General features: G+C 41.0%; 1 protein-coding gene across 2 annotated transcripts in view; it reads right to left on the bottom strand.

Annotated features, from left to right (window-relative positions):
* Positions 1–242: 242 nt before the first annotated feature.
* LOC113120008 (uncharacterized) overlaps positions 243–24,753 on the bottom strand; it is a 70,214-nt gene continuing 45,703 nt past the window's right edge. For both annotated transcript variants that reach the window (XM_026289820.1, XM_026289810.1), the window contains exon 2: positions 243–2,018. In XM_026289820.1, the coding sequence (XP_026145605.1) occupies positions 243–1,733 (1,491 nt within the window). In that variant the 5' untranslated portion in view covers positions 1,734–2,018. The remainder of the gene's footprint in view (positions 2,019–24,753) is intronic.

Genomic DNA, 24,753 nt, shown 5'->3' with positions numbered 1-24,753 from the left:
ATTTCAATTTCAAATAATTGCTGCTCATTTTAACTTTAAGTCATCAAAAAATCCTGAAATAATTTGCCATGGTTTACACAAATATATCAAGCAGCACAACAGTTTTCAACATTTACAATAAGATATGTTTTTGAGCACCAAATCAGCATTTTTAGAATTATTTATGCAGGATCATGTGAGTAATTTCTGCTGAAAACTCAACTTTGCCATCATTTTAATTTGATTTTTGTGTGAACTATCTTTTAAATAGAATGATAAGGGGTTCTTACCCTTCCAATGAGCACTGGTTCTGGACCAGCATACTCCTCAATGACAAAGAACTGGTTCCAGATCCAGCTTCGTCGGCTTCTAGATCGTGAGATTTTCCCTTTTTGTTGATTCCGCTCCTCTTCTTCATCCTCATCCATTTCCTGGAAAACAAGGCCTTGTCCTTCTCTGCCATGGTGTGAGTCCACAGTCATTTCTCTGCTCTTATCCACCTCCTTCCTTCCCCAATGTGGATCCGGTGGGAGTTTTAGGATGTGACTGCTGTCAAAGGGTTCTGAAATTTTAATCAATGGATTCTGAGTGACACCGAATGGCGTATGAACACTCTGATCTGATTCCATTTTAATGTCAAGACTCCTCTCAGTCAGTGAGCTGAAAGCATCAGGCTGATGTCCCGAGCCAATCTGAGATGTAGAGTGTGATATGCCCATATCGCTCTGACCAGCAAAGGGATTTGTGTCCGTGACGGGCATGATCTCACTTTGGGGAGTCGATGCTAAGTGAGTATTGAAGTGTTTGTACTTCCATGAAGCAGAGCCCGGTGGACCTCTCACCTCCATTTTTCTGTCCCCCTCACCTAGATCCATATTTAATCCGCTAAATTGTTTAAAAAGAGTGTGAACAGTCTGATCTGGATTAAGGCTGATATTTGTAGAAGTACTTGAATGTAGCTCAGCAGTCTGGTTATCAGAGTTATAAAGTTCAGGAGTGCCTGTCCTGTCTTGTTTTTTCATTTTAAATGCCTCCACCTGAATGCGATCCATGTTGATCAAATCCCTTTTCCTGCTGTGACTCATTTTACCTGGAATATTTAGACCTGGGACACTCTGAAGCTGGGAATTCACAATCCGTACAAGGTTTTCTTTAGAGATCAGTTTTAATAAGCTTCCAGTCAGGTTCAATTTATGAGGCGAATCTGGAGTGACTACTTTTGTACCCGCTGTTGTGTGAACAGCAGAATTTGAAATTGCTCTGGATCTTGAAGGGATTTTGAATCTGGTTCTGTTGAAGTGTATGCTAGAAGATGTCCTGTGGTGCATCGGGATCCATTTGTCAACTCCTTCACCTTTCTTTGTGTTATTTCTACCCCTTTTAAACTCTAAAATATCTCTAGTGTCATCAGTTGGTGCTTGTACCTTTAAATCCGCTTGATCGGAGTCTTCGTTTATTTGCACAGGAGGTTTGGCATTAAACCCAACAAAATTTTCCATGGTGAAGACAGGAGAAGCTCCATGGCTCTGGTGAGCTGTTATCTGCTCTTCAACTTCCTCGGGAACAATCAGTTCTTTGAGTCTTGTCATTGTATTTCCATTCCTCTCCGAACTTGTATCCCATTGGTCAGTTGCTCCATTTCCTGTATGCTGGGCATGAATTGAGCTCACTCCCCTTCTCTGAACAATCTTAGTGACACAACCACCTCCAACAAAACAGAGGGACACCAACAGGAGCAGCCTCCTGTAAATCATGTCGTCCGATTGTTATGTATTAATTTAAAAAACAACTGATGAAAAGATGTGTTTGCTTTCCAGTTGTCTTCATTCTTTCGTTCTTCTCTTTTCACTCTTCTCCACTTATTCCTCCATTACACCGTCTTCATCCAGTTGAAGTCACTTGTGTACACGTTATGTATCTCTCTCTCTCTCTCTCTCTCTCTCTCTCTCTCTCTCTCTCTCTCTCTCTGTCTAGCAAAGCTTCTGTGTTTTGGTGCTGGTGAAACGTTTTACTCAGTTTCCCACAGAGGGTTGTATGCCCTAAGAGAAAAGATAAAGATAATTAAGTTAAAACTTTAATCATTGCAGTATGTTAATTAAAAGTGGAACGACAAGGCAAGGTAGCAGAACACACAGCCAGGCAGATTCATTAACGTATGAGTAATCGCAAGACAGCAACATCAGCAGCATCATTAGAATTCAATGTGAGCCAAGGTGGCTGATATTTTCTAGTACTATCAGATGTCGCAAATATCATCAGAAGGCTTATAGGAAAAACGTGTTATGGCATTTAACTTGTGCTCATAGACAAAGCCCTGGTGGGTAGCGTGCACAGTCACACTTTGGATCCAGATCATGTGTTGTTTCCTGTCTTACATTTACAGTGTTCCTGTAGCTCAACTGGTAGAGCACTGTGATATCAAGTGCAAGGTTGGGGGTTAGATTCCCCAGGAACAGTTAAAAATTGATAGCCTGAATGCACTGTAAGTCGCTTTGTATAAAAGCGTATGCTGAATGCATAAATGCAATTTTAATTTATATTTGACTCTCCTGTTCAATAAAAGTCAAAGGACTATTTAAAAAGGTACAGTTAAGGGGCTGTTTACATACTGTAATTCGATAATATTTTTTTTAAATTTAAAAAAAAAAAAAAGTGAAATAAAAAAGTGGAAAAAAAAAGTGAAAAAAAAAAAGTGAAAAGTGAAGTGACATTCAGCCAAGTATGGTGACCCATACTCAGAATTTGTGCTCTGCATTTAACCCATCCGAAATGCACACACACAGAGCAGTGAACACACACACACACTGTGAGCACACATCCGGAGCAGTGGGCAGCCATTTATGCTGCGGCACCCGGGGAGCAGTTGGAGGTTCGATGCCTTGCTCAAGGGCACCTAAGTCGTGGTATTGAAGGTGGAGAGAGAGCTGTTCATGCACTACCCCCACCCACAATTCCATCCGGCCCGAGACTAGAACTCACAACCCTTCGATCGGGAGTCCAACCCTCTAACCATTAGGCCACGACTTCCTAATGGAATTCCTAATTAAATTGTATAAATTAACATTAGCTGATGTATTTAAAAAATGAATTGCTATATATTTATCAATAAACATTAACCAAACTAAATAAAATTTGTTATAAATAAAATAAATAAAATCTTGGAAAGCCTGAATTTATGAGGCCATTTAAAAAGTGTGATTTCTAAACCTGGGGAATTAATAAAAACTGTTGTAATAAACACATTTTTCTAGTTACAGTCAAGCTCTAAAATGTTTTTAACCCTGGAAAAAAATTGATAGATTTAATTATTTTAATAATTTAATTTAATTTATTACAAAAATCTTGTACTAGCACTCAAGGTTCTGTATATAATAATACTTGAAAGTTTTATAATGAGCAATTTTTTCATTACAGTGAAAGTACCTTCAATTATTGTCTTTGACAATGGGAGGCCTTGAAGTCTAAAAAACTAGTGATTTATTTTATAGAATTTTTGAGGCAACCTATGTACCTTTTATTACAATCAGCTGTAATGGTTTTTAAAGTGTAACACCTCTTAACCTCCCTTCTGTGTCAACACTTCAAGGTATAGTTCAATAGTTCTAGTTCAAGTGTTTGTTTGTTCTTTGAGAAAACAAGACAAATATCCTTTAATATTAATTCAAGCATGTGCTAACTGAGAACTGAAGGGGAAAAAACACCAACCATTTAAGTATTTTATTTTGCTGAAATGAATGATAGACTTTTCAAACATTCAAGCATGCCATCTACTTCTCTAATAGAAGCTCCTTCCAGGTTGGTGATGCATCATTTCACAGGCTGATTTTTGCAATTACCTGGAAATGAAGCTGTTTCTACCACAAAACATTAGGATCTGCGCAATTTTACAGTTTAAGTGTGATGTTGACTGAGGCTGTCTGATTTCTGTAGACATGAACAATGAAGCACTGCAGTGTGAGTTCTGTTTATGAAGAGTAATGAACAGTTAAGCTGAATGATGGTAATGGCAAAACTGCATAACACTGCATGATGGGTTATGCATGTGAACAAAGATGCCCTGTGGGACATATAATTGCAAAACAAAGAATTGTGGACTACAGAACTAATTTGACTCAAGAGCAGAGTGTTAACAGTAAGAGCCCTGGAAATTGCATAAAGCCAGCCAATCAGACCATAACTGGTGATTTTAACCATTTTTATGTGCAGTGTGCTTTAGACATTCAGTGAATAAACATTATTGTGGATTTATTGTAATTGCTGAAGAATGCACTAGGGATTCTACACTACATTTAACTTTTGGTTAAACACTAGTTTAAGGTCAGTTCTAATATTATTAACACTCATTTTGAAAAGGGGATTACCATTGATTTGGCAAGTTAAAATAATTGCGCCAAAATTATATTTTGTGATGCCAGAATGTCATGGTGAGATGTTTGGCAACAGACAACCAACTATGAACAGCTTCAGTACTTGTCAAATTAAATATTCATGTGCTTTGTACATCACTGTTTGTCTGAAGCAAACTGAAAATGGAACGTGAAAAGTGAAATGAAAATTCGCACTATTTTCTAAATGCATATCAATGATCTTACTGTGAATGACTCATTCATGCATTGTATTCCATATGCAGGGCTTCTCTAATCAGTCTGCTTAAACCCCGCCCCTCTCTTACAATAAGCTGCAAGCTTGCATTCAAATCTGCCAACCAATCTTTTTCTTTCTTTCTTTCTTTTTTAATAATATGTTTCACTTGAATTTACATCCTAATTTGGAAAAAATACAGTCAGTGCTTCTGTTTCATCAGAAATGTTACAGGATCAATGTGCTATTATTTAGTATATTTTCAGTTTGACAAGAGCGATAACATGATTACATTCCCACAGACAGACAAGCAGTTATTAAAACAGGTCACATCATGTCAATCAATGTTAATCACCTCATGAATATGCAAATAAGAACTTTAACCCAGCATTAACGAACGCACAGTGTGAAATCTATGAATTTCTAACCATGAATAGAGTATGAACTGTGTGAAACATGGATAAGATAACCGAGGATTACATTAAGCAAGTGTAAGAAGCCCAGCTGTGATAATTGCTGAGTAATGCATTGAGAGTGTTATGTCCGCTGTAAATGCTGTGACATGCACGTACAGTAGCGGCGCTCTGGGTCTTGTCAACATGCCTTCTGAAGTATAACCGAATCCTGCGGATCCTCACAGGATCCCTAAACTCCTTCATTCCTTCTCCCTCCTGATTATTCACACAACCATTCATTCCTTCACAAATTTTCCTCCTGTCTCCTAAAAGCTTTTCTGTTCATGTTATATTTTCTCTATCATCACCTCCTCCCACTCACCACCTGTCTCTCTCTTTGCCTGGCCCTTTCCATTTCAAAAGCATTGTTTTAATATGTTATCCTCTAATTCTCTCTGCTTTTCTTCGGCTGCCTCCACGTCAATCATGATTGTGCTTTAACCTCTCTCACCTTCTGCGCTTTGACTCGCTTCGATCAATCAGCCAATCTCTGCAGTGACATTGGGATTGATGACTGTCTGGCACCTGCTCTGATGCTAAACTAAATGAACCTGAAGCCAAGAATCTTACTTGTGATTCTTATAGATTATATAAATATATATTTTTTGTATACAGTATACAAACTAAGCTGTTTGCTGGTGCATAGAAGTTTAGGTTCATGCAGAAATGGATTTGTTTTTGCTTAAATAACAGATGAAAATGCGCCGAACAAATCATCCATGCAGATATGATTGATAGGAAACTGCTGATAGATTGTGGTGCTCTCAATTTTACAAGCTTGAAAACTACGAAGAGGCACAATTGCAGAGGCAGTGAAATCTTCTTGCCAGCAGTGACAGTTTCTTTAGATTAGATTCATTCGATAGGAACTTTTTCACACAGGCTGACTTATTATTGATAGGTTGATGGTCATAACTTGGGCACAGATTTGGATTTGAGCAGTAGAGACAAGTCTCTAGTTAATAGATCTCAGAATAAATTGTAGGAATATTTGTAGTGGCCATGACTGAACATAATGCAAGTACAATAAAAGTGTAGCGTGTCATGTTTTCATAACACACAACAGCTGTTTCTTTAAAAAAAACTTTTTTATTAAATTTTTTTACAGCTGCAGTACAGATGTTTCCCATTTAAAGTCATTTTATGACATCAAACTGCCTTTAAATAAAGAGTAAAGATAAAGAAGATAGAGAACAGGAATTCTAAAATTAACTCCAATGTAATATCTGGACATTTAAAGGTAGTGGACAAATACTTAAAATGTAAAAATGAAAACCAAATTGGCCATATTTATTTTTGCTTATGTACATTCCGTTTTGACTCCATTCTGTTATGTAACACTCACTTTTTCCCAAATATTCTAAGCCTCATTCAAATATTTTTCCCTCAGAAATGAGTCACATTAAGAAGGTGAAATAGGTTGCAAATTGCAATTTATGCTGAAAATACTGTAAACAAAAAAAGTGTTATTTTGATTTTCTGTAACTTAAACAAATTTGTAACACATAAACAAGGAAACTGGTTGTAACTGTTAGATATAACCAGTTATAACCTACATTTGGGAAACATCCATAAAAATGAAATAATTAGGGACTTCTCAGTATATTTTCGCAAGTACATTTGTACAGTTTGTGTACAGTCAGATAAAACCAAAACTACTTCATTGGTTCATGATCTAAATTAGTTCCAGACATCAAACAAATAAACTTATAATTTAGTAATTTAATAGTATGTGGGATAGAATATGCAGTCTAACACTTCAAAGATCCAGGTTGCTAACACAAAGGTCACTGGTTTATTTCCAGGAAGGAGTGTCCCACTGGAGAGGTTCTGTGACAGCACTCTTGCTCTACCGATGTTGTGCTCCTGAGTGAGATACTTAACCTCGCTCTGCCCCTGACTGAGGCTCTTAACACCAGCTTGTTTAAGTGCCTCTGCTCCAGGCAGACTGTTCCTGCAATTACAGTGTTACTTTAAACAAAGTATCTGCAGATGACAAGTAACAATGCTGGATACATTTAAATGCTTCAGTCCCCAAAACATGCACACAGAGAATAACAAGTGGCACAAATAGTCTTTGCTTATTTCACTTGCCCTGTTTACTCACCCATCTAGTATACAAATGTATGTACAGATCGCGACATTGTGGGGAAAAATATCCCATTTGTGATTTAAAATTCTGCCCTGAATTAACCTGCATAGTGCATGTACAAGTAACAGATCTTACTTCAGCAGAAAAAAAGTTATCCATTGCAATACTTTGCAGAATATTTGGTTTTTCATTAGGTTTTTTGATGCAGCTCTGCCTACGCTCTACTGATAGAGCAAAGTGACAAAAAAAGAGGAATTTCTTAAGGCTACAAAAAGCTAAGCTAAGATCCCTTTCTATGGCAGAAATCAATAAAGCTGTTGCCAACAAGACGAATGAAGAAGAATTAAGCAGTAGGTAAGCAAAGTCAGCAAACTAATAGTTGTGCTTAACGTTAATCACACTTTGCATTAAAAGTAGATGGGACCTAAACAAGAAGAATTCTGGTTGTGATGTCCTGGAGATCAATTTTTAACAGTGTATTAAAGTCATATTCGGAAAAATCTTTTCTATGTGTTGAACATACATGAATGTAATAACAAAGTCCTAAGTAAAAGTATGAATTCTAGAAAACCTTTTATGCTGAAAAGTTAAATCGCCATCTTGTTTCGACCTAATTTATTTGAACACACCTGACACTGTAAGTACAGACTTCCCTGGAGGACTTGAATGTACAATAAGAATATGCTTCATTATTTAAATATAAAACTGAAATGTAAACTATTATAATTATTATTTAAACAACAATTCAATAGCGTGGTGAGTGGCAATTCAACATAAAACTAAATTCACACAGTGATTTGAAATAGCGATCATTCTTGTCAACCAATTGAAGTGCTAAAAATAACTTGTGGTATATGTTTTATATAAAAACCATGGTAGCATTTTCATTTGCATACAAGGATTTAGGGTTCTGATCCAATAGTTTTAATAAACTATTTAAACTATTTTTCCATACCTGACGCAGGAACACATTTATTTTAATGCTTTCCAGTTAATTCATTATGTTAGTGTGATTAATCATAAAGAAAGCAATGTGAGAAAAAAATGCAATTAATCATGCCCCTTGACCTGTATGTAAATTTCATAATAAAAATTTCCATTAGAGCCATTCATGCTTAAAGTATGAATTTTGCTAAAACAGACAAACTGCAACACCAAACCATATTTACAGAAAGTGGACAGGAAAAGAAAATATAATATAATATAATATAATATAATATAATATAGTATAATATAATATAATATAATATAATATAATATAATATAATATAATATAATATAATATAATATAATATAATATAATATAATATAATATAATATAATATAATATAATATAAAAACAATAAGCATCAATAAATGTAATGACATGACAAAATTGCTGCTATCTTTGGAACAAATATGCTTACACTGAATCAATTCCTTCTGCAATCTATTTCACAGTGATAGGGACACGTAATGATGCCTATGCTTATGCCCATCTAATAATAGTTCATGCGAGGGGTGTAAAATGCAGGTGGTTGGACTGCTCTATTGTCCTGGGCACCAGGGTAACAGCTGAGAGCATAGAGTAAACCAGCGTATCGACATTGTCACATCTGTGCTGGGAGTGTACCCTTGCTCAACATGAACAGCATATGTGAGTGAGAGACTGAGCACAATGTCCCTGTCACTATGTGGTCTCTCTGATGCTGTTAGGGGAATCAATGTAGGGTAAAAGTGTATGGCGGAAGCTGTCGGGAGCAGTCGCTCCTTAAGCTTGAGAGTGTGTGTGTGTGTGTGTGTGTGTGTGTGTGTTGAACAGCAGAAAGAGACAGCATCTGATCTTTTTCAGACTTGCCTTTCACTCCATGCGACATGCATCCATACACCCCACGGACAATCAGAGTATCTCACTGAACTGATTAATTGGGGTCATAAATATTTTTAATTAATTTTTCTTCTCCCCAGGGCTTCGAAATCTCTTGGTTCGTTAGTATTGGAGGCAGATCTTTCCCATCGATCGCCGGAACCCATGGTGCAGTGAAGGCTGTCACCAACTTAACGAGACTGAAAATTTTAATTACAATTCTGTTCCGTACTCCTTACTCGCCATTTATTTCTCACTCTAGATATAACACCTACCCACAAAACACTGTTCTCAGTCAGAAAGCCAGAAACACATTCATGCAGACAACGTGCTACATAAACACTGCATTTTAAAGCCTAGTGCGCTCTAGGAGTGTAAGACACAAGCACGAATTCAACGTCAAAGCTGTTCCAAAAACTAGGCAACTTCATTACACTTCTAGCAGCATCAAGTATATCTTTCTCAAGTAAGACAATCCCAGTATGCACTATGACAAGTTCAGTGGAAAAAAAGTAAATGAGTAAAAAATAAACAAATAATAATAACAAATAATTCAGTAAAAAAAAAAAAAAAAATAGATGTCTATAAAAATCTATAAAAACTAAAATTACTTGATATAGCACAAATGATAATTATGAAATTATGAAAAAAAAAATTATTATTAAATAATTAAATTATTAGTGCTTTTAAATATGAACTTTAAGTAGGCGTTTGCTGGCTAATATAATCTGAATGTAAAATTTTTTGGAAATGAACATGCATAAATGAAGATACAATATAAAATGAATACATCAAAATTTCTAATTACAAAAAAAATACGTCTAATCACAAAATGTTTTATATACAGTAATTAATTAATACAAACAATAGACTGCGCATCACTCTAAGAAATTATTTTAATAATTACATTATTAGAAGAAATTTAAACCCAGACTAAACTACATTTTAACCAGAAAATGGTGTGTTCACTTAATGTTTATTATAGCAGATTGAATGCCGTTTGTATGATGCCCAGTTGAGTTGCTGCCTGCTTCTGAAGTTGTATTTCAGTTAATATGTAGGCAGTAAGGCAACTATCTAGGTTTGGGAAATGAGCTACTATAATGTTCTCGAAAAATCACTTACTCTTCCTAATCCACAATCCGCAGTTGATTTCAGATCAGAAGCACACTTGCACTCTAGGAAACATTATCCGCACATGGCAGTGGAAAAGGAAAGAAAAAGCCTGGTATTTTTCTCTTTATTGCCCCTGTAGAAAAAAAATTTAAGCTCCGTCTACCCAGGTAAACTAATGCTGTACGGAGTGTATGGTGACTGCAGGTGCTCCCTGCTGCCAGACCTTCAGCAGCACAGAAGTACAAAAACGACTTTAAGAGAGTCAGTCTTCCCTCCCTCACAAAAGTGTGAAACAAGAGATCTGAGAGCCACAGCAATGGGGGAAAACTGTCAAAGCGCAGAGAGATAATGCACGAGGCATTCGGTTTGCAAAGGGGGATCTATCTACATCTAAATGGATCAAATCCATCGTCCTAAAACTGTATTTTACCTGAGGTGAAATTACTAATCTGCTGATCACTATGATATGACTACACCAGCATGGGGTGTCGATGGGGAGCCGGTGTTTTTTAAAATACTGCCTCTCCCCGGACCCTCAAGAAACAAGCTGGAATGGGTGAAAAACAACACGATCATAGACTGAAAAGGACAGAGGGAGCATAATCAGATGATTTTCACGTTCTGATAAGTGCCAAGGATAAGCCAACTTCAGGGTGGTTCCCATCTGGAGGATTAATATAAAAGGATCATTTTAACACAAAAGACAAAAAGGGGCTTAAAGCCTCACAGGGCCTTGGCACGCTGAGAGTGCCTCCGCCGGGACAAGTGTTGGAGAGGAAATGAAAACTCAGCAATCGGCAGATGAAACGGGACAAGAGCGAGAGAGATAAACAATCTCCGAGCCCTCTGTTACAAAACAGCTTATAAGAGTCCATCAATCTGCCTCCTACACCACAAGCCAACTGGAGAAATCTTGCCATCGGTAATCTGATTATGGCTGATGGTTCTTGGGCGCTAAAAGTACAGTGGGAAATTGGTGAACATGGCCCCCCTCTGACCCCACTGTCATAAGAACCTCATTAATAACATAATCAGTATTCGCACACATTACTGAGCTTTTAATAATTCATAGATGGCTACAAGAGATACAATGGGGTTAGCAAACAGCAAGAGATAAGATAAGAAACCTTTTGGTATTTGAGGTGTTTGCAGTCTAAAATTAACCTTTTGCCAATGGCATGACATATATGCACAACTGATCAAAAGTTTGGAATAATTAAATGTGAAATAATAGTACAATTTATTATGTTTTTTATTATTATTTAAAATGTAATTTATTCACGTGATTCATGAATTTTCAGCAGCTATTACTCCAGTGTAACATATATATGTAAAATATGCCTATTAATGGGACAAAAAAACAAAAACAGATTTTGCATTGTTTGTATTATAAAAGTGCCAACATGCAATGAGCCTTCAGCTCACTTCCATAAACCTCTAAACTCTCACTTAATAAATGCGCTAAAGACCCAAAACCATCTAAATTAATTTTCTTTTTAGCAAAGCATAAAAATTTAAATAAAATCTTCCAACAAGTGCAACACTTTCATATCCGTTAACATCTCCAAAAGTGAACTGTTATGAAAAAGCTGTTAGAAGATGTGTGAGCCACAGTATCTGCTTTAATAACCATTTTTATGTCACTGATTTCAATTTATCATCACTAACATTGAGATTTAACCAAGTTTTATGTTGCAGTTCCAGTAAACCGGCAAATAATTGCTTTATTTACTCACCGCGATCTGTTTCCATTCACCTCTGTGTTTGTCTTATGATTTAATGATTCTAACCACGTCGTTTGGGAAAGACAGTGAGGAGGGTTACAATTTTATTTTTACACTGCACTATACACTGGAAAACGAACTTTCAAGTTGTCTAGTTAGATCCCATAATGATAACTTCTGCTCATTCATCAGTTTAGCAACTCATGTATGCCAGTGTTTCACCGACAGAAAATTGCCAAAGAAGATTTACTGGTGAGTCAGAAAGTGCGGAAACATTTGCTGAAATTACACCTGATGCCCATCAAGAGTCTTTCTTCTTCTTCTGCCTCAGTGGCTCTTGACATCAAAAAGCTATCTGATCCCTTCAGAACAGCCCCTGACATTTCACCGAATGGCCTTTGCAATCTTTGCCTCTCTCTGCTCAGCAAAAGCTCTATAAATGTGTATGTTTGTGTGGTTTCACTACATTTACACAAAGTTAATAAGACAAGTATTTACATGATATGGTGGTTGATTAAGAAATCAACATTAACTGAGAAAAGCCACAAATGAAGACGATTCAAAGACTTCATATTACTGACACATATATGAAAGAGGAATTCATACTAATTAGCAACCAAATCCCCAAAACAATAGGTATGAAGTGCCACATGAATGGAATAGATGGAATAGATGAAATGGAATAGATGAAAAATGGCTTTAGAAGAAGAAGAACACAGCTTAAACTAGTTTAAAATGGCTTGGTTTCATCTGGTCTTCAGCTAGTCTAGCTGAACTGAAAAAATGACTAAAACCCTTGTAAAATCATCCTATATTCTGTGCATCTTGGAGACCAATTAAGACTAGCAAAGGCTTGTTTAAAATGTTTTTAGGGTTCTTTAAACCTTTGACCGGTCTTTGTGGCTCACTTATAGCAGCATACTTGAAAAAACATGAATATGGCATTAAAATGTAATCGCTATGGTGTTATTTATTATTTTATTTATTATTCTCACTTAATTAACATGTTAAATTGACAAACCAATTTAAATATGAAAGGCTGTGATGAAGAAATTGTAAAATTTCAAACACTACAATCCATAAGAAAAAGACAATGTCTTTGTCATAAAGCCTGAAAGAGAATAATGACCCTTAATAGCTCATTTCACTAATTACTTCTCGTTTGTCATTAAGCTGATAGTTTCATCCAGAGCAATTTACAATACGCTTATTATGGAAGGCCCCCTGTGGCGTAACTTGGGGTAAAGTGTCTTGCTCAAGGCCACGATCCATTGATCAATCCTTATGAGGTCTGAACCTACAGATTTGTGATTAGCAGCCACAATATTTTACCTCAAGCCTTTCTAAAACAACAACAAACACTTCCATTGTTGCCTGCAGTTTTAATCTAGTCTCTGAACATCTATGAAAAGAGTAAAAAGGCAGCAGTACAGTAGCTCCACAGGGTACATCCTCTAGCTGAATGACGATAAAGTGAACTTCTTCACCAAACACAGATCGATTGGCTTTGTTCAAGCCTTTAGTTGAATAGCCCTGCTATCAATGCTCAGAACAGACATCTTACGTGAATCCAAATACATCCGAATCACACGCTTTCTTACTGTATCACAACTTACTTGTGAAGGCTTCTGTAGCCTGGAGCAGTTTTTCTCTGTGTCATTAGAACCATACCTTTGCTTTGTTCTAGGCTTCAGGGATTCGCTGTGGCTGGGGGTATTGATCAAGCTAACAAGCTCAAAGCAGTGCTAGCTAAATGCTAGTGTTGTGGGGTGCTAAAAAAAAATGTAGGACTTTAAGTTTGTTTTGTGGTTTTGTGAGATGCCTGAGGCACTTCTGTGACTATATCGCTAACCCATCTTAGCCCCACAAACCCCCAGCTCCTGTGTGGCAGGTTAGATGACTATATTAGGCTGAAGAAAGTGAAGAAGAAAGTGACTTTTTTTAGTAATGAATATGAAAAACTGTTTCTAAGCTATGCAGTGTTTGAAGTCCAAACAAATCAGTTCTGAACTCACATTTAAACTTCTAATGGTTAGGGAGTCAGACTTGTAATCTGAAGGTTGCAGGTTCGAGTCTCAGGTCCGGCAGGAATTGTCAGGGGAAGATAAAAGCGCTCTCTTCCACCTTCAATACCACTTGAGAAACCCCCCAACTGCTCCCTGGGTGCCGCAGCAATATGGCTGCCCACTGCTCCGGGTGTGTGTTCACGGTGTGTGTGTGCACTTGGATGCGTTAAATGCAGAGGACAAATTCTGGATTTGGATCACCATACTTGGCCACACATCACATCACTCACTTCACGCAAAGTCCTCCGTGTTATTATAGCATCATTTATACACAATTACAGAGTTACTATTATTTATATACTATTATATTACTTTTTACAATTCTGAAACAGCTTTTATTTTTATGCTTGCCGTTTCCTTTTGTCATTTTTATTCTCTAGGGTAGCATTAATGCTCTCTGAAATGGAATGTTAGCATACTCGCGCGTTGACAATCCTGCAGTGTCAGCTACAGTAGAGTGCAAGCTACTGAATATCTGCAGTGCTGTCTTCACATCAGATGTTCCAGCTAAAAGTCTGAGCCGAAATGCCTCTTTAGTTCTTTTAAAAGCTTCCATTCAACTGTCAAGTTATGCAAGATGTGGAATTTTAGAGTAATATGCTCAATAACAGAGTGCACTAAAAGTGCAGCTTCATGATGTGTCATGCTGGTGGTTGCTGATGTACATAGGCCTTTGTACCTACACAAAAGCTTACACAAGCTACGCTGTGATATATGACAAACAAAAGGATGCTAGGATTATGTTACACATTCATAAATGCACAATTGCTACAGTGGCACTCTCGGTACCCCACAAAACACTAGTTACACTGTGCAGAAAAGGACTGTAACAGCTCGACTGTAAAACTCATCTGCTTTCGCTTTTTAATCCCCCCTAGTTAGAGTCACAGCGCACCCTGCCTCATTAGCATATATCTCCCTGTACAAGTGACTTTCATTCTCTTTGGTCCTCTTGCGCTTTAGCAAGCTGTTGACAGATATTTTGTAATTCTAATGACTTTGCCCCAATCTCAAACGCATTTCCTGTTTTGTTATTTTCTGTATATGGGTCATTTTCCAAAGCTACATTCTTATCCTGTTAGGCAACGCTCCAAACTAAAAATCATTATCTCAATCAGTATTTTTGTCTTGTTTTATCTAAACATCCTTAAAACTACACTAACGCAGATTTAGAAGCAAAATTGCATGAGGTAAGACTTGTTTTCAGAAAATATATATTTTTGCCCCTGGCAAACAGTTTTTCTTGCCCTAAGCATTAACCTCGCTGATTTATGCAAACAATTGTCAAACAGTGTAAGAAAGGGATGAATAATTCAATGGTATATTCAACTGTATATTGCCAAAAATGAAGTCTTATCTTAAGCAATTTCACTTCTCTAGTAAACTGATCTTGTTTTAAAGATGTAGACAAATAAACTGATTTTTTTTGCAATGAAAACAGCATTAATCAATTAGATTCAACTCCATGAGCATTATTTTTTTTCCCAAAGGGACAAGAGGAAACATAATAGGAAAAAAAATCTAAAAAATATTTTTGATTAATAGAGCAGCACATACAATCAATAATCCCACATTCAAGTAAAAGCTCTTTTGAGGGTAAAAGCTCTCTTGAGGATAAAAGCTCTTTTGATTTGTTTGCACAGACGTAGGTTCGTGGAATGATCTGGCTTGCTCATTGTCGCTATATTTTGAAGTATTCATTTATGTATATTGAGCCTCGGAGCATGTTTGGGCGGGCTGTGTGTTATTGCTGATGTACTTTGCGGTGAACTATGTTATGAGTCACTCTAATAGCCTGCTGGTTTTATTTGGATGCTTTTACATCTTTAGTAGTTTTATTTGGGGACAGATATAATACACTGTGCACTTGTTCTACTTGTTCTTTTTTTTTTTAGGGTCGAGCTGACACCCATTTGCTTGATGTTGCACAGCACAACCCAAGTGTAGGGCTCAATAAAGTGCAGTTCTGTTTCTTTGGTTAGCGTAGTGTTTTTATTGAGTTATTTTGATGGAGATTTAAAGGCCTATATGGGAGCCGTGTAGCGGGGGTTTGTGGAGGATAGGTTCATTTTTATGTCGAGCTCTGCTACGCAAGTTACCCTGATATACTTATCCACAAGCTTCTGCAACAGTAATTCAGCTCTGGGGTTTAGCGATACTACGGTGGCCTTAATTAATGCCGCTTTGTGCTCGGTTGTATTTCAGCGTCGTTTTCCAGTCATCTTTGCGTCGTCTGGCTCAGCCTCAGCGAAAGGTAGTAACTCTGCTGTAGACGTCCAGACAGTGTCATCCTCCTCATCGTTTTCTCATTTCCTCCCACCCTAGAGCGACTATTTCTGACTACCCAAGGTCGTTGTCAAGAACAAAGGGCAGCGGCTGATAAGAGATATAGCGCGTCTGGCAGTCAAGAGGCGGGATACATACCATGTACTGCACAACTAAGCACTCTTTGATGAGGAGATTCCCCACCTTGGGAGCACAGAGATCACGTCCTATTTTCATGAAATCCCTGTGCTTTGTTTAGCCTTCCTTCTCTTTTTCTTGTTTATAAAGCCACATCCATTACTGCGGAGAAGCTTACCCGATAATCCCACATAATGGATTGACTCTGCGGTTCCTTTTGATGGTCCCCCCTTTAATTTTAATGTGTGCGCTCGCCTGCTTGGACAGGTATTCTGCAGGTTTACAGCTATAGCTTTTGGATGGGCAACATGAGAGCTTTGTTTAGGCCCCTCTTTCTCCATGCGCATTTCAATAAGGCCATTATAGTGAGTAGGGTATCTCTTCTTTTTAGTACAGCGCTGTCATTAAGAGTCTTTGGAGTCAGCTTTTCTCTACTTCTCTAGATCCATGCCTTCATCTCTTTATCACCCGTATATTCCATCTCTCTCTCTCTCTCTGGGTGTTAGACATTCAAAGATCTCTCTATGGCACGCAGTAAAAGTTATCACTCCATCTCTCCTGCCCTCGCTCTATCTCTCTAATCTTCCTTAATCTTCCAGCCCAGAGTGAAGTGAGAATTAGTTTCTCACTCTCTCTCATCAATCTCTCACACCCTTCCATTCCCCTCCATCCAGCTCTGTACTTCTCTCTCCCTTGATATCTAACTTTACTCTCCCTCCCTCATTTGTACTTTTTTTCGTACCTTTGTTCCTTTGGTCTCGACTCTTTCTCCACCTTTTCAGGTTATCACTCATATCAGAGATCTTTCTCTCCTTGAAACGTGCATTTTCCACTCAGACTTACATTACATTTTTCTTACTCTACCTCTTTTTGTCCTAACCTCTGCACAAAAGTTCTGAAGGAGTACAGTATGTTAATCTAATCCTGTCAATCACAATGTGAAGGCATATCAGGGTATTTCTTCAACTATGGTGTTCTTTTGGCCCTGTGGACTGTGAGTCCACTGGACTCATAAATAAACAAATGCCACGAACATTTGCATCTCATGTTCCATCTCATCACCTCAAAGACAAATTAAGATGATTAACATTCAGTAAACAATTTGGGTTTGACTGTACTTGACACTTTTGACTGAGAACACAGAATAAGTCGATTGAATTGAGTTGAATAATGACACTACTGTAAGTAATTATAACCAAATTTATTGTTTCCTAAATGAAGAATTTTCCAGCGTTGACAGCATTGTTTGTTTATTACCCTAAAGCTGATTTGAAACAATCTGTTTTGTATTAAGTGCTATATAAATAAACATTACTTACGTTATGGAATAAAACGGCAGACACTTCTCCTTATAAGGGAAAATTTCACAGATAGCACCAAATGCTAGCTACTGTATGTATCCTAAATACACAAAATTAAACAATATTTTCCAAACTTTGCGTATCATTTGACAAAATGAGATGCATACTTGATCTCAGGTTAGATGGAACATGAGGCACATCAGGTGGGATGCTAGATTGTTTGACTTTAGTTAAGTTATATTCAGTTGCATTAACTATGTGGTGCTAGTTATAGTACTAGTCACAACCGCTGATTACTGTCTGACCTCTGATCATCGTTTGAGCTTTAACTAAGTTGTACACAGGTTACTGTAGGGGGTGTCAGGAGAAATGGGCAGGATTCAGATGCGGGTTTACACAAGGCTTTATTTAAAGCAGAGGAGGCAGATCAGATGAGTCACGTTCACAGGATTACTCGTAGTGACTGGAAGAATAGTCGAAGCAGATGAATCAAACCGATGAGTAACGTTCCACAGTTATTTGTACGACCACTGAGACCGGAGGGATGACACTGAAGCTTCCAAGAGCTCTGCGCTGGGGAACAGGGGGCAGAGAAAACAGCTAAACACACTGGAGCCTGAGGACAAGACACGACAAAGGTGAGTGCTAAGAACAGCTAGAAGATCCGAGCTATTGAAACGAGTAACAACAGTCTGACAATAGGCAGAGAAACACAGGGAATGATAAAGGTGTAAAATAGAAGAACATAGAAAACAGGTGGCGAGCAATTAAGGTTCACAACACAGAAACAAGGAGGGCGGGGAAAACTCAAACAGGTAGACACGGTGAGCTGACAAGTGATAACACACACACACCAAAAAGGCAGGTGATTAGCCCCGAGACCCGACAGTACCCCCCCTCCCAGGAGCGTCACCTGACGCTCTAGGAAGGGCCCTACCTCGATGTCGCCGGAAGTCCTCAATCAACGAGCGGTCCAGAATGTCCCGGGACGGCACCCAGCACCTCTCCTCTGGGCCATACCCCTCCCAGTCCACAAGATACTGAAACCCCCTGCCGCGGCGCCGCTCATCGAGTAATCTCTTAACCGTATAGGTGGGAGATCCATCCACAAGACGAGGGGGCGGGGGGGTGGGCCGACTACAAGCAGGATTAAGGGGGGAAGAGAACACCGGCTTGACCCTGGAAACATGAAATACCGGGTGAACCCGACCAAAAGTTGGGGGGAGCTTGAGCCTGATCGCCACCGGACTAACCACCTTGGTGATGCGGAATGGCCCAATGAATCTGGGTGCCAGCTTACGAGAAGGCGCCCGGAGAGGCAGATCCTTGGTAGAAAGCCAAACCCGCTGACCACACACATAGGCAGGAGGAGAGGACCGGCGACGATCAGCTGCGGTCTTGGTTCGGCCAGAGGTTTGGATCAGAATCCTCCTGGCTTTCTCCCAGGTGCGACGGCAGCGCTGGACGAAAGCCAGGGCGGATGGAACCGCTGCGTCGGGTTCCTGTGAGGGGAACAAAGGTGGGTTATAACCAACAGAACACTCAAAAGGGGACATACCTGACGCGGCCACCGGAAGTGTGTTATGAGCGTATTCTGCCCATGAGAGCTGCTGGCACCAGGAACTCGGATTGTTGGATGCTAGACAGCGGAGCATTCTTCCTAGATCCTGGTTGGCCCGCTCACACTGCCCATTGGTCTGGGGATGAAACCCTGAAGACAGACTTGCGGAGGCCCCAATCTGTCTACAAAATTCCCTCCAGAACCGGGAGACGAACTGGGGACCCCTATCAGAAACCACATCCACCGGAAATCCATGGAGACGGAAGACGTGGTCCACCACCAGTTGGGCGGTCTCCCGGGCGGAGGGCAGCTTGGGCAGGGGGATAAAATGAACAGCTTTGGAAAAGCGATCCACCACCGTGAGAACCACAGTGTTACCCTTCGACGGAGGAAGCCCAGAGACGAAATCAAGGGCAATGTGTGACCAAGGACGGGAAGGGATAGGGAGAGGGGTTAGCAGACCATCAGGAGGACGATTGACCGGCTTACTTTGGGCACATGTGGGGCAGGCCAACACAAACTGTCTAACATCGGCAGCCATAGTAGGCCACCAGAAACGCTGTCGGATGGCAGACAACGTTCTCCGAATACCTGGATGGCAGACTAACCTGGATGAGTGACCCCACTCAAGGACCTCAGAGCGCAGCGCAGCCGGCACCGACAACCTGCCCGCCGGGCACTCTCCTGGCACCTGCACCCCTCGACCGGCCTCCTCAACTCGCTGCTCGATACCCCATGAAAGAGCCCCGACCACCACCCCCTCAGGAAGGATGGCCTCGGCCGCAACCTCCCCCCCTGGAGCATCGAACAGACGAGAGAGGGCATCAGGTTTGGTGTTCTTAGAGCCCGGCCGGTACGAGAGGGTGAAGTTGAACCTGGCAAAGAAGAGTGCCCAACGGGCCTGGCGCGAGCTCAGCCTCTTGGCCGAACGGACGTATTCCAGGTTCTTGTGATCCGTCCAGACCAAGAAGGGCTGCACTGACCCCTCCAACCAGTGACGCCACTCACCCAAGGCCAATCGTACCGCCAACAGTTCTCTATTGCCGATGTCGTAGTTACGTTCTGCAGGGCTGAGACGACGAGAGAAGAATGCACAAGGGTGGAGCTTCCCATCGTGGAGGGAACGCTGAGATAGAACTGCGCCAACCCCGACGTCCGAAGCATCAACCTCCACAATGAACTGGGCCTCAGGATCTGGAACCAACAGAACAGGTGCAGAGACAAAACGGGACTTTAAAATGTCAAAGGCTACCTGCGCCTCCCGGTTCCATCTGAAGGACACCTTGGTGGAGGTTAAGGCTGTGAGCGGTGCAGCGATCTGACCAAAATTTCTGATGAATCGCCGGTAGAAGTTGGCAAAACCCAGGAATCGCTGCAGAGCCTTCCGGGAGTCAGGGACCGGCCACTGGGCGACAGCTTCAATCTTAGCGGGATCTGGCTTGATCCCCTCCGTGGAAATAATGTGGCCAAGGAACGTAACTGACTCAGCGTGGAATTCGCACTTCTCCGCCTTGACAAACAACTGATTTTCTAGTAAGCGCTGGAGAACCCGTCGGACATGCTGGGTGTGTAATTGGAGAGAAGGGGAGAAAATCAAGATATCATCCAAATACACGAAGACAAATTGATTGATCATGTCACCCAACACGCTGTTGACGAGTCCCTGGAAAACGGCTGGAGCATTGGTAAGACCAAACGGAAGAACCAAGTACTCGTAGTGTCCCGAAGGAGTGTTAAACGCCGTCTTCCACTCATCCCCCTCCCGAATGCGCACCAAGTGGTAGGCGTTGCGCAGGTCTAACTTGGTGAAGACGCGAGCTCCCTGTAATAACTCAAAAGCAGAAGACATTAAAGGTAGGGGGTACCTGTTCTTAATAGTAATGTCATTCAAACCTCTGTAATCAATACAGGGGCGCAGGGAGCCGTCCTTCTTCTGAACAAAGAAAAAACCTGCACCAGCGGGAGAGGAGGAATGGCGGATGAGCCCAGCTTGAAGTGACTCACGTATATATTTGTCCATGGCCTCTCTTTCAGGACCCGAAAGGGAATATAAACGACCCTTAGGCGGAGAAGAGCCCGGGAGAAGATCAATGGCACAGTCGTAGGGGCGATGCGGGGGTAGCGAGGTGGCCCGGGCCTTACTGAAGACCGCCCGAAGATCATGGTACTCCGCAGGAACACCGGACAGGTCAGAGGGATCCTCCTGAGGAAGACAAGACACAGAGACAGGAGGAAAAACAGCACCCAAACATGACACGTGACAAGACTGACTCCAGGCTAACACGGAATTGTTGACCCAGTCAATGTGAGGATTGTGTTTGTGCAGCCATGGGTGTCCCAGAATTAAAGGGGCCTTAGGGGAATCAATAATAAACAACTCAATCAGCTCGCTATGGCTATCAGCAATATGAAGGTTTAACTTGGGGGTGATGTGAGTGATGGTGGTAAGGGGACGGCCAGCTAATGACCATGCTGATACGGGACTAACTAAGGGGATAAGTGGTATTCTCCATCGTTGGGCAGAAGCAGCATCGAGGAAGTTCCCCTCAGCCCCTGAATCCACAAGGGCGAGTCCAGCGTGAGATTGACTCTGGACGGAGAGTTGGAACGGCAGCTGAGTCCGTGCTGCAGGAGAGCTTGAACTAAGAACCGTGCCCACCAGGACGCTCCGCCTCACTGGTGGCCCCTGGCCCTTTAACGAACAGTGAAGAGCGAAGTGACCTCCCCCGCCGCAGTATAGACACGCCCCCGACGACAGACGCTCCTGCTTCTGTTGTGGTGTAAGCCGTAAACGACCCAACTGCATGGGCTCCTCCTCCGAGGGCTGTCGGTCGGCTGAACTGGCTGAAGAGGACTCTAGGTGGCGCCACGGGGCGGGAGTTTGCCGTTGCTTGCGGCGGCGGCTGAGACGGCCCTCAATACGGAGCGCGAGATTAATGAGGTTATCCAATTCCCGCGGGAGCTCTATGGCCGCGAGTTCGTATGAAATGGCGAAATCCAACCCCTCAAGAAAGCGGGCGCGCAGCGCGCTCTCATTCCAGCCACAGGCCGCCGCTAAAGTCTGGAACTGGATGGCGTAGTCCGTGACAGAGCTCCTCCCCTGAGTCAGACGCGATAACTGAGCCGCCGCCTCGTCTCCCTGAGCTGAGCGATCAAATAATTTTGCCATCTCATGACTGAAGTCCGCGAAGGTTGCACAACAGGAAGCCCGCGATCTCCACACGGCAATCCCCCATTCGCGGGCACGGCCCGAAAGAAGTGTAAGTACGTACGCAACTTTGGCCTCTTCTTTTGCGTAACGCCGGGGCTGCAGAGCGAACACCAGCGAGCATTGGGAGAGGAACGCTTGACAGGCGTTAGGATCGCCATCATAGACCGGCGGATTGTTGGCATGAGGTTCGGGCTCGTGGAACATACCGGTGTGAAGAACGGATCCGCTCGTTGCCTCTCGCCGAAGACCGTCCACCCGTGCGATGAGCTCGGAGACCCGGGCAGTGAGAGTGTCCACCTTCCGCGCGGTGGTGCCGAGCTGGGTGGCATGCTGTCCCAACAAAACTCCCTGCTGAACGAGAGCCGAGCGGAGTGGATCAGATCCCGCTGAATCCATGATCTGGTCAGACTGTTATGTCAGGAGAAATGGGCAGGATTCAGATGCGGGTTTACACAAGGCTTTATTTAAAGCAGAGGAGGCAGATCAGATGAGTCACGTTCACAGGATTACTCGTAGTGACTGGAAGAATAGTCGAAGCAGATGAATCAAACCGATGAGTAACGTTCCACAGTTATTTGTACGACCACTGAGACCGGAGGGATGACACTGAAGCTTCCAAGAGCTCTGCGCTGGGGAACAGGGGGCAGAGAAAACAGCTAAACACACTGGAGCCTGAGGACAAGACACGACAAAGGTGAGTGCTAAGAACAGCTAGAAGATCCGAGCTATTGAAACGAGTAACAACAGTCTGACAATAGGCAGAGAAACACAGGGAATGATAAAGGTGTAAAATAGAAGAACATAGAAAACAGGTGGCGAGCAATTAAGGTTCACAACACAGAAACAAGGAGGGCGGGGAAAACTCAAACAGGTAGACACGGTGAGCTGACAAGTGATAACACACACACACCAAAAAGGCAGGTGATTAGCCCCGAGACCCGACAGGGGGCTAATCAAAACTACTATTTGAAGTATGCAAGCATGGGCAACCTATTAAATAATGTGAGTCATAACCTCTGGCTAACGATCAAACTAGCGAGTTTGTGATATTGAGGTCTGCATAAATCAGCCAACGTGAGACATTCTGAGTCACATAGATTGATACCTAATGAACGAGTTAATATAAAGTAAAGGGTTAACTAGTATAATCAAGTGTCAGAATAATATTGAAATGGAGCAGTTGGGTGGACCTTACACTGCTTACACTGCTTCTATATATTAGAAGACCTTTTTATTGCAACTTGAGATATAAAACCATTGTTGTATAATATAATATAATATAATATAATATAATATAATATAATATAATATAATATAATATAATATAATATAATATAATATAATATAATATAATATAATATCTTTTAAAATAAGCTGTTGTCTTTGGAGTAGTACAGGGAACCTGAACACCTTCTGGCACAAAACTGTTCAAATTACACCAGAATTGCCACGAATTACACAGAATTGCAAATAAGGAAAATGACAAAGCTTTTGAAACAAAACCAGGCGGAAGCTGCTCTCTCCTTAATTGGAAATCTGAAAAATGTCAATGTTTCTACAAAGGAACGACAAACCGATTTTGACCAGAACTCAAATGCTGACAAAAACTCAGAAGCTCCACATCCTTTTTGCAGATGATCCAATCCGCACAATCCCACTAAAGGGACTTCAATAAATAACATACCTGGCCTATATCCCAGGAAAGCTATCATATCGCTGTACTTCCTTCTCTCTGTACATTTTTGTTGAGTTTACCATTGTGGGCTGGATTGAAGTTACAGAGGCGACAGACAGCGACTTTGATGTGTGCAGACATTTCTTTTACAAATGCCTATGCTGAATGAATACACAATGTGCTCAGCAGCAGGTACACAGATGGAAAAAGACAGAACAAAAAGACAGAGAAAGCCATTAGATGTATAGAACAGTGCAGGAAAAAGTCAGAGAGAAAGTAAGAGAGAGAACCAAATTTAAAGATATCAAGATTGGAGCCAGAAAAGACATTAATGTGACGAGTGGGATAAAGAAGATGAAGATTAGAGGTTTGGGGATAAACAGATAAGGAGAGCAAGCACGGGGCAGCAGATGTAAAAAAAATAAAAATAAAAAGATAGAGAGATGAGACTGGCAGCTGATAAGATGTAATCCCCCCTTTTCACTGTCAATCCAAAGAAAACGGAGAGCGTTAGCAGAAGAAGAGAGAGAAAAACATGAAGCCACCTCATTTACCTTGACACTCACACGATCCTTCTATTCTCAGCTGTCTGGTGATTAAACAGAACTCGCTTCTCTTCACCCAAGAAATCGAAGAAAAACAGCAGCTATGAACTACAATCCAGAACAATTTCTCTCCTCAAGCTCCCCCATGCTGCTTGTACAGACCACAACCTTCTGTTCCCGCCGTAAAATAAAGATGTG

Source organism: Carassius auratus, chromosome 2, assembly GCF_003368295.1.
Source record: "Carassius auratus strain Wakin chromosome 2, ASM336829v1, whole genome shotgun sequence".
NCBI classification, from domain to species: Eukaryota; Metazoa; Chordata; class Actinopteri; order Cypriniformes; family Cyprinidae; genus Carassius; species Carassius auratus.
The sequence above is the reverse complement of the archived record's forward strand: the minus strand, read 5'-3'. Positions and strand labels throughout refer to the sequence as shown.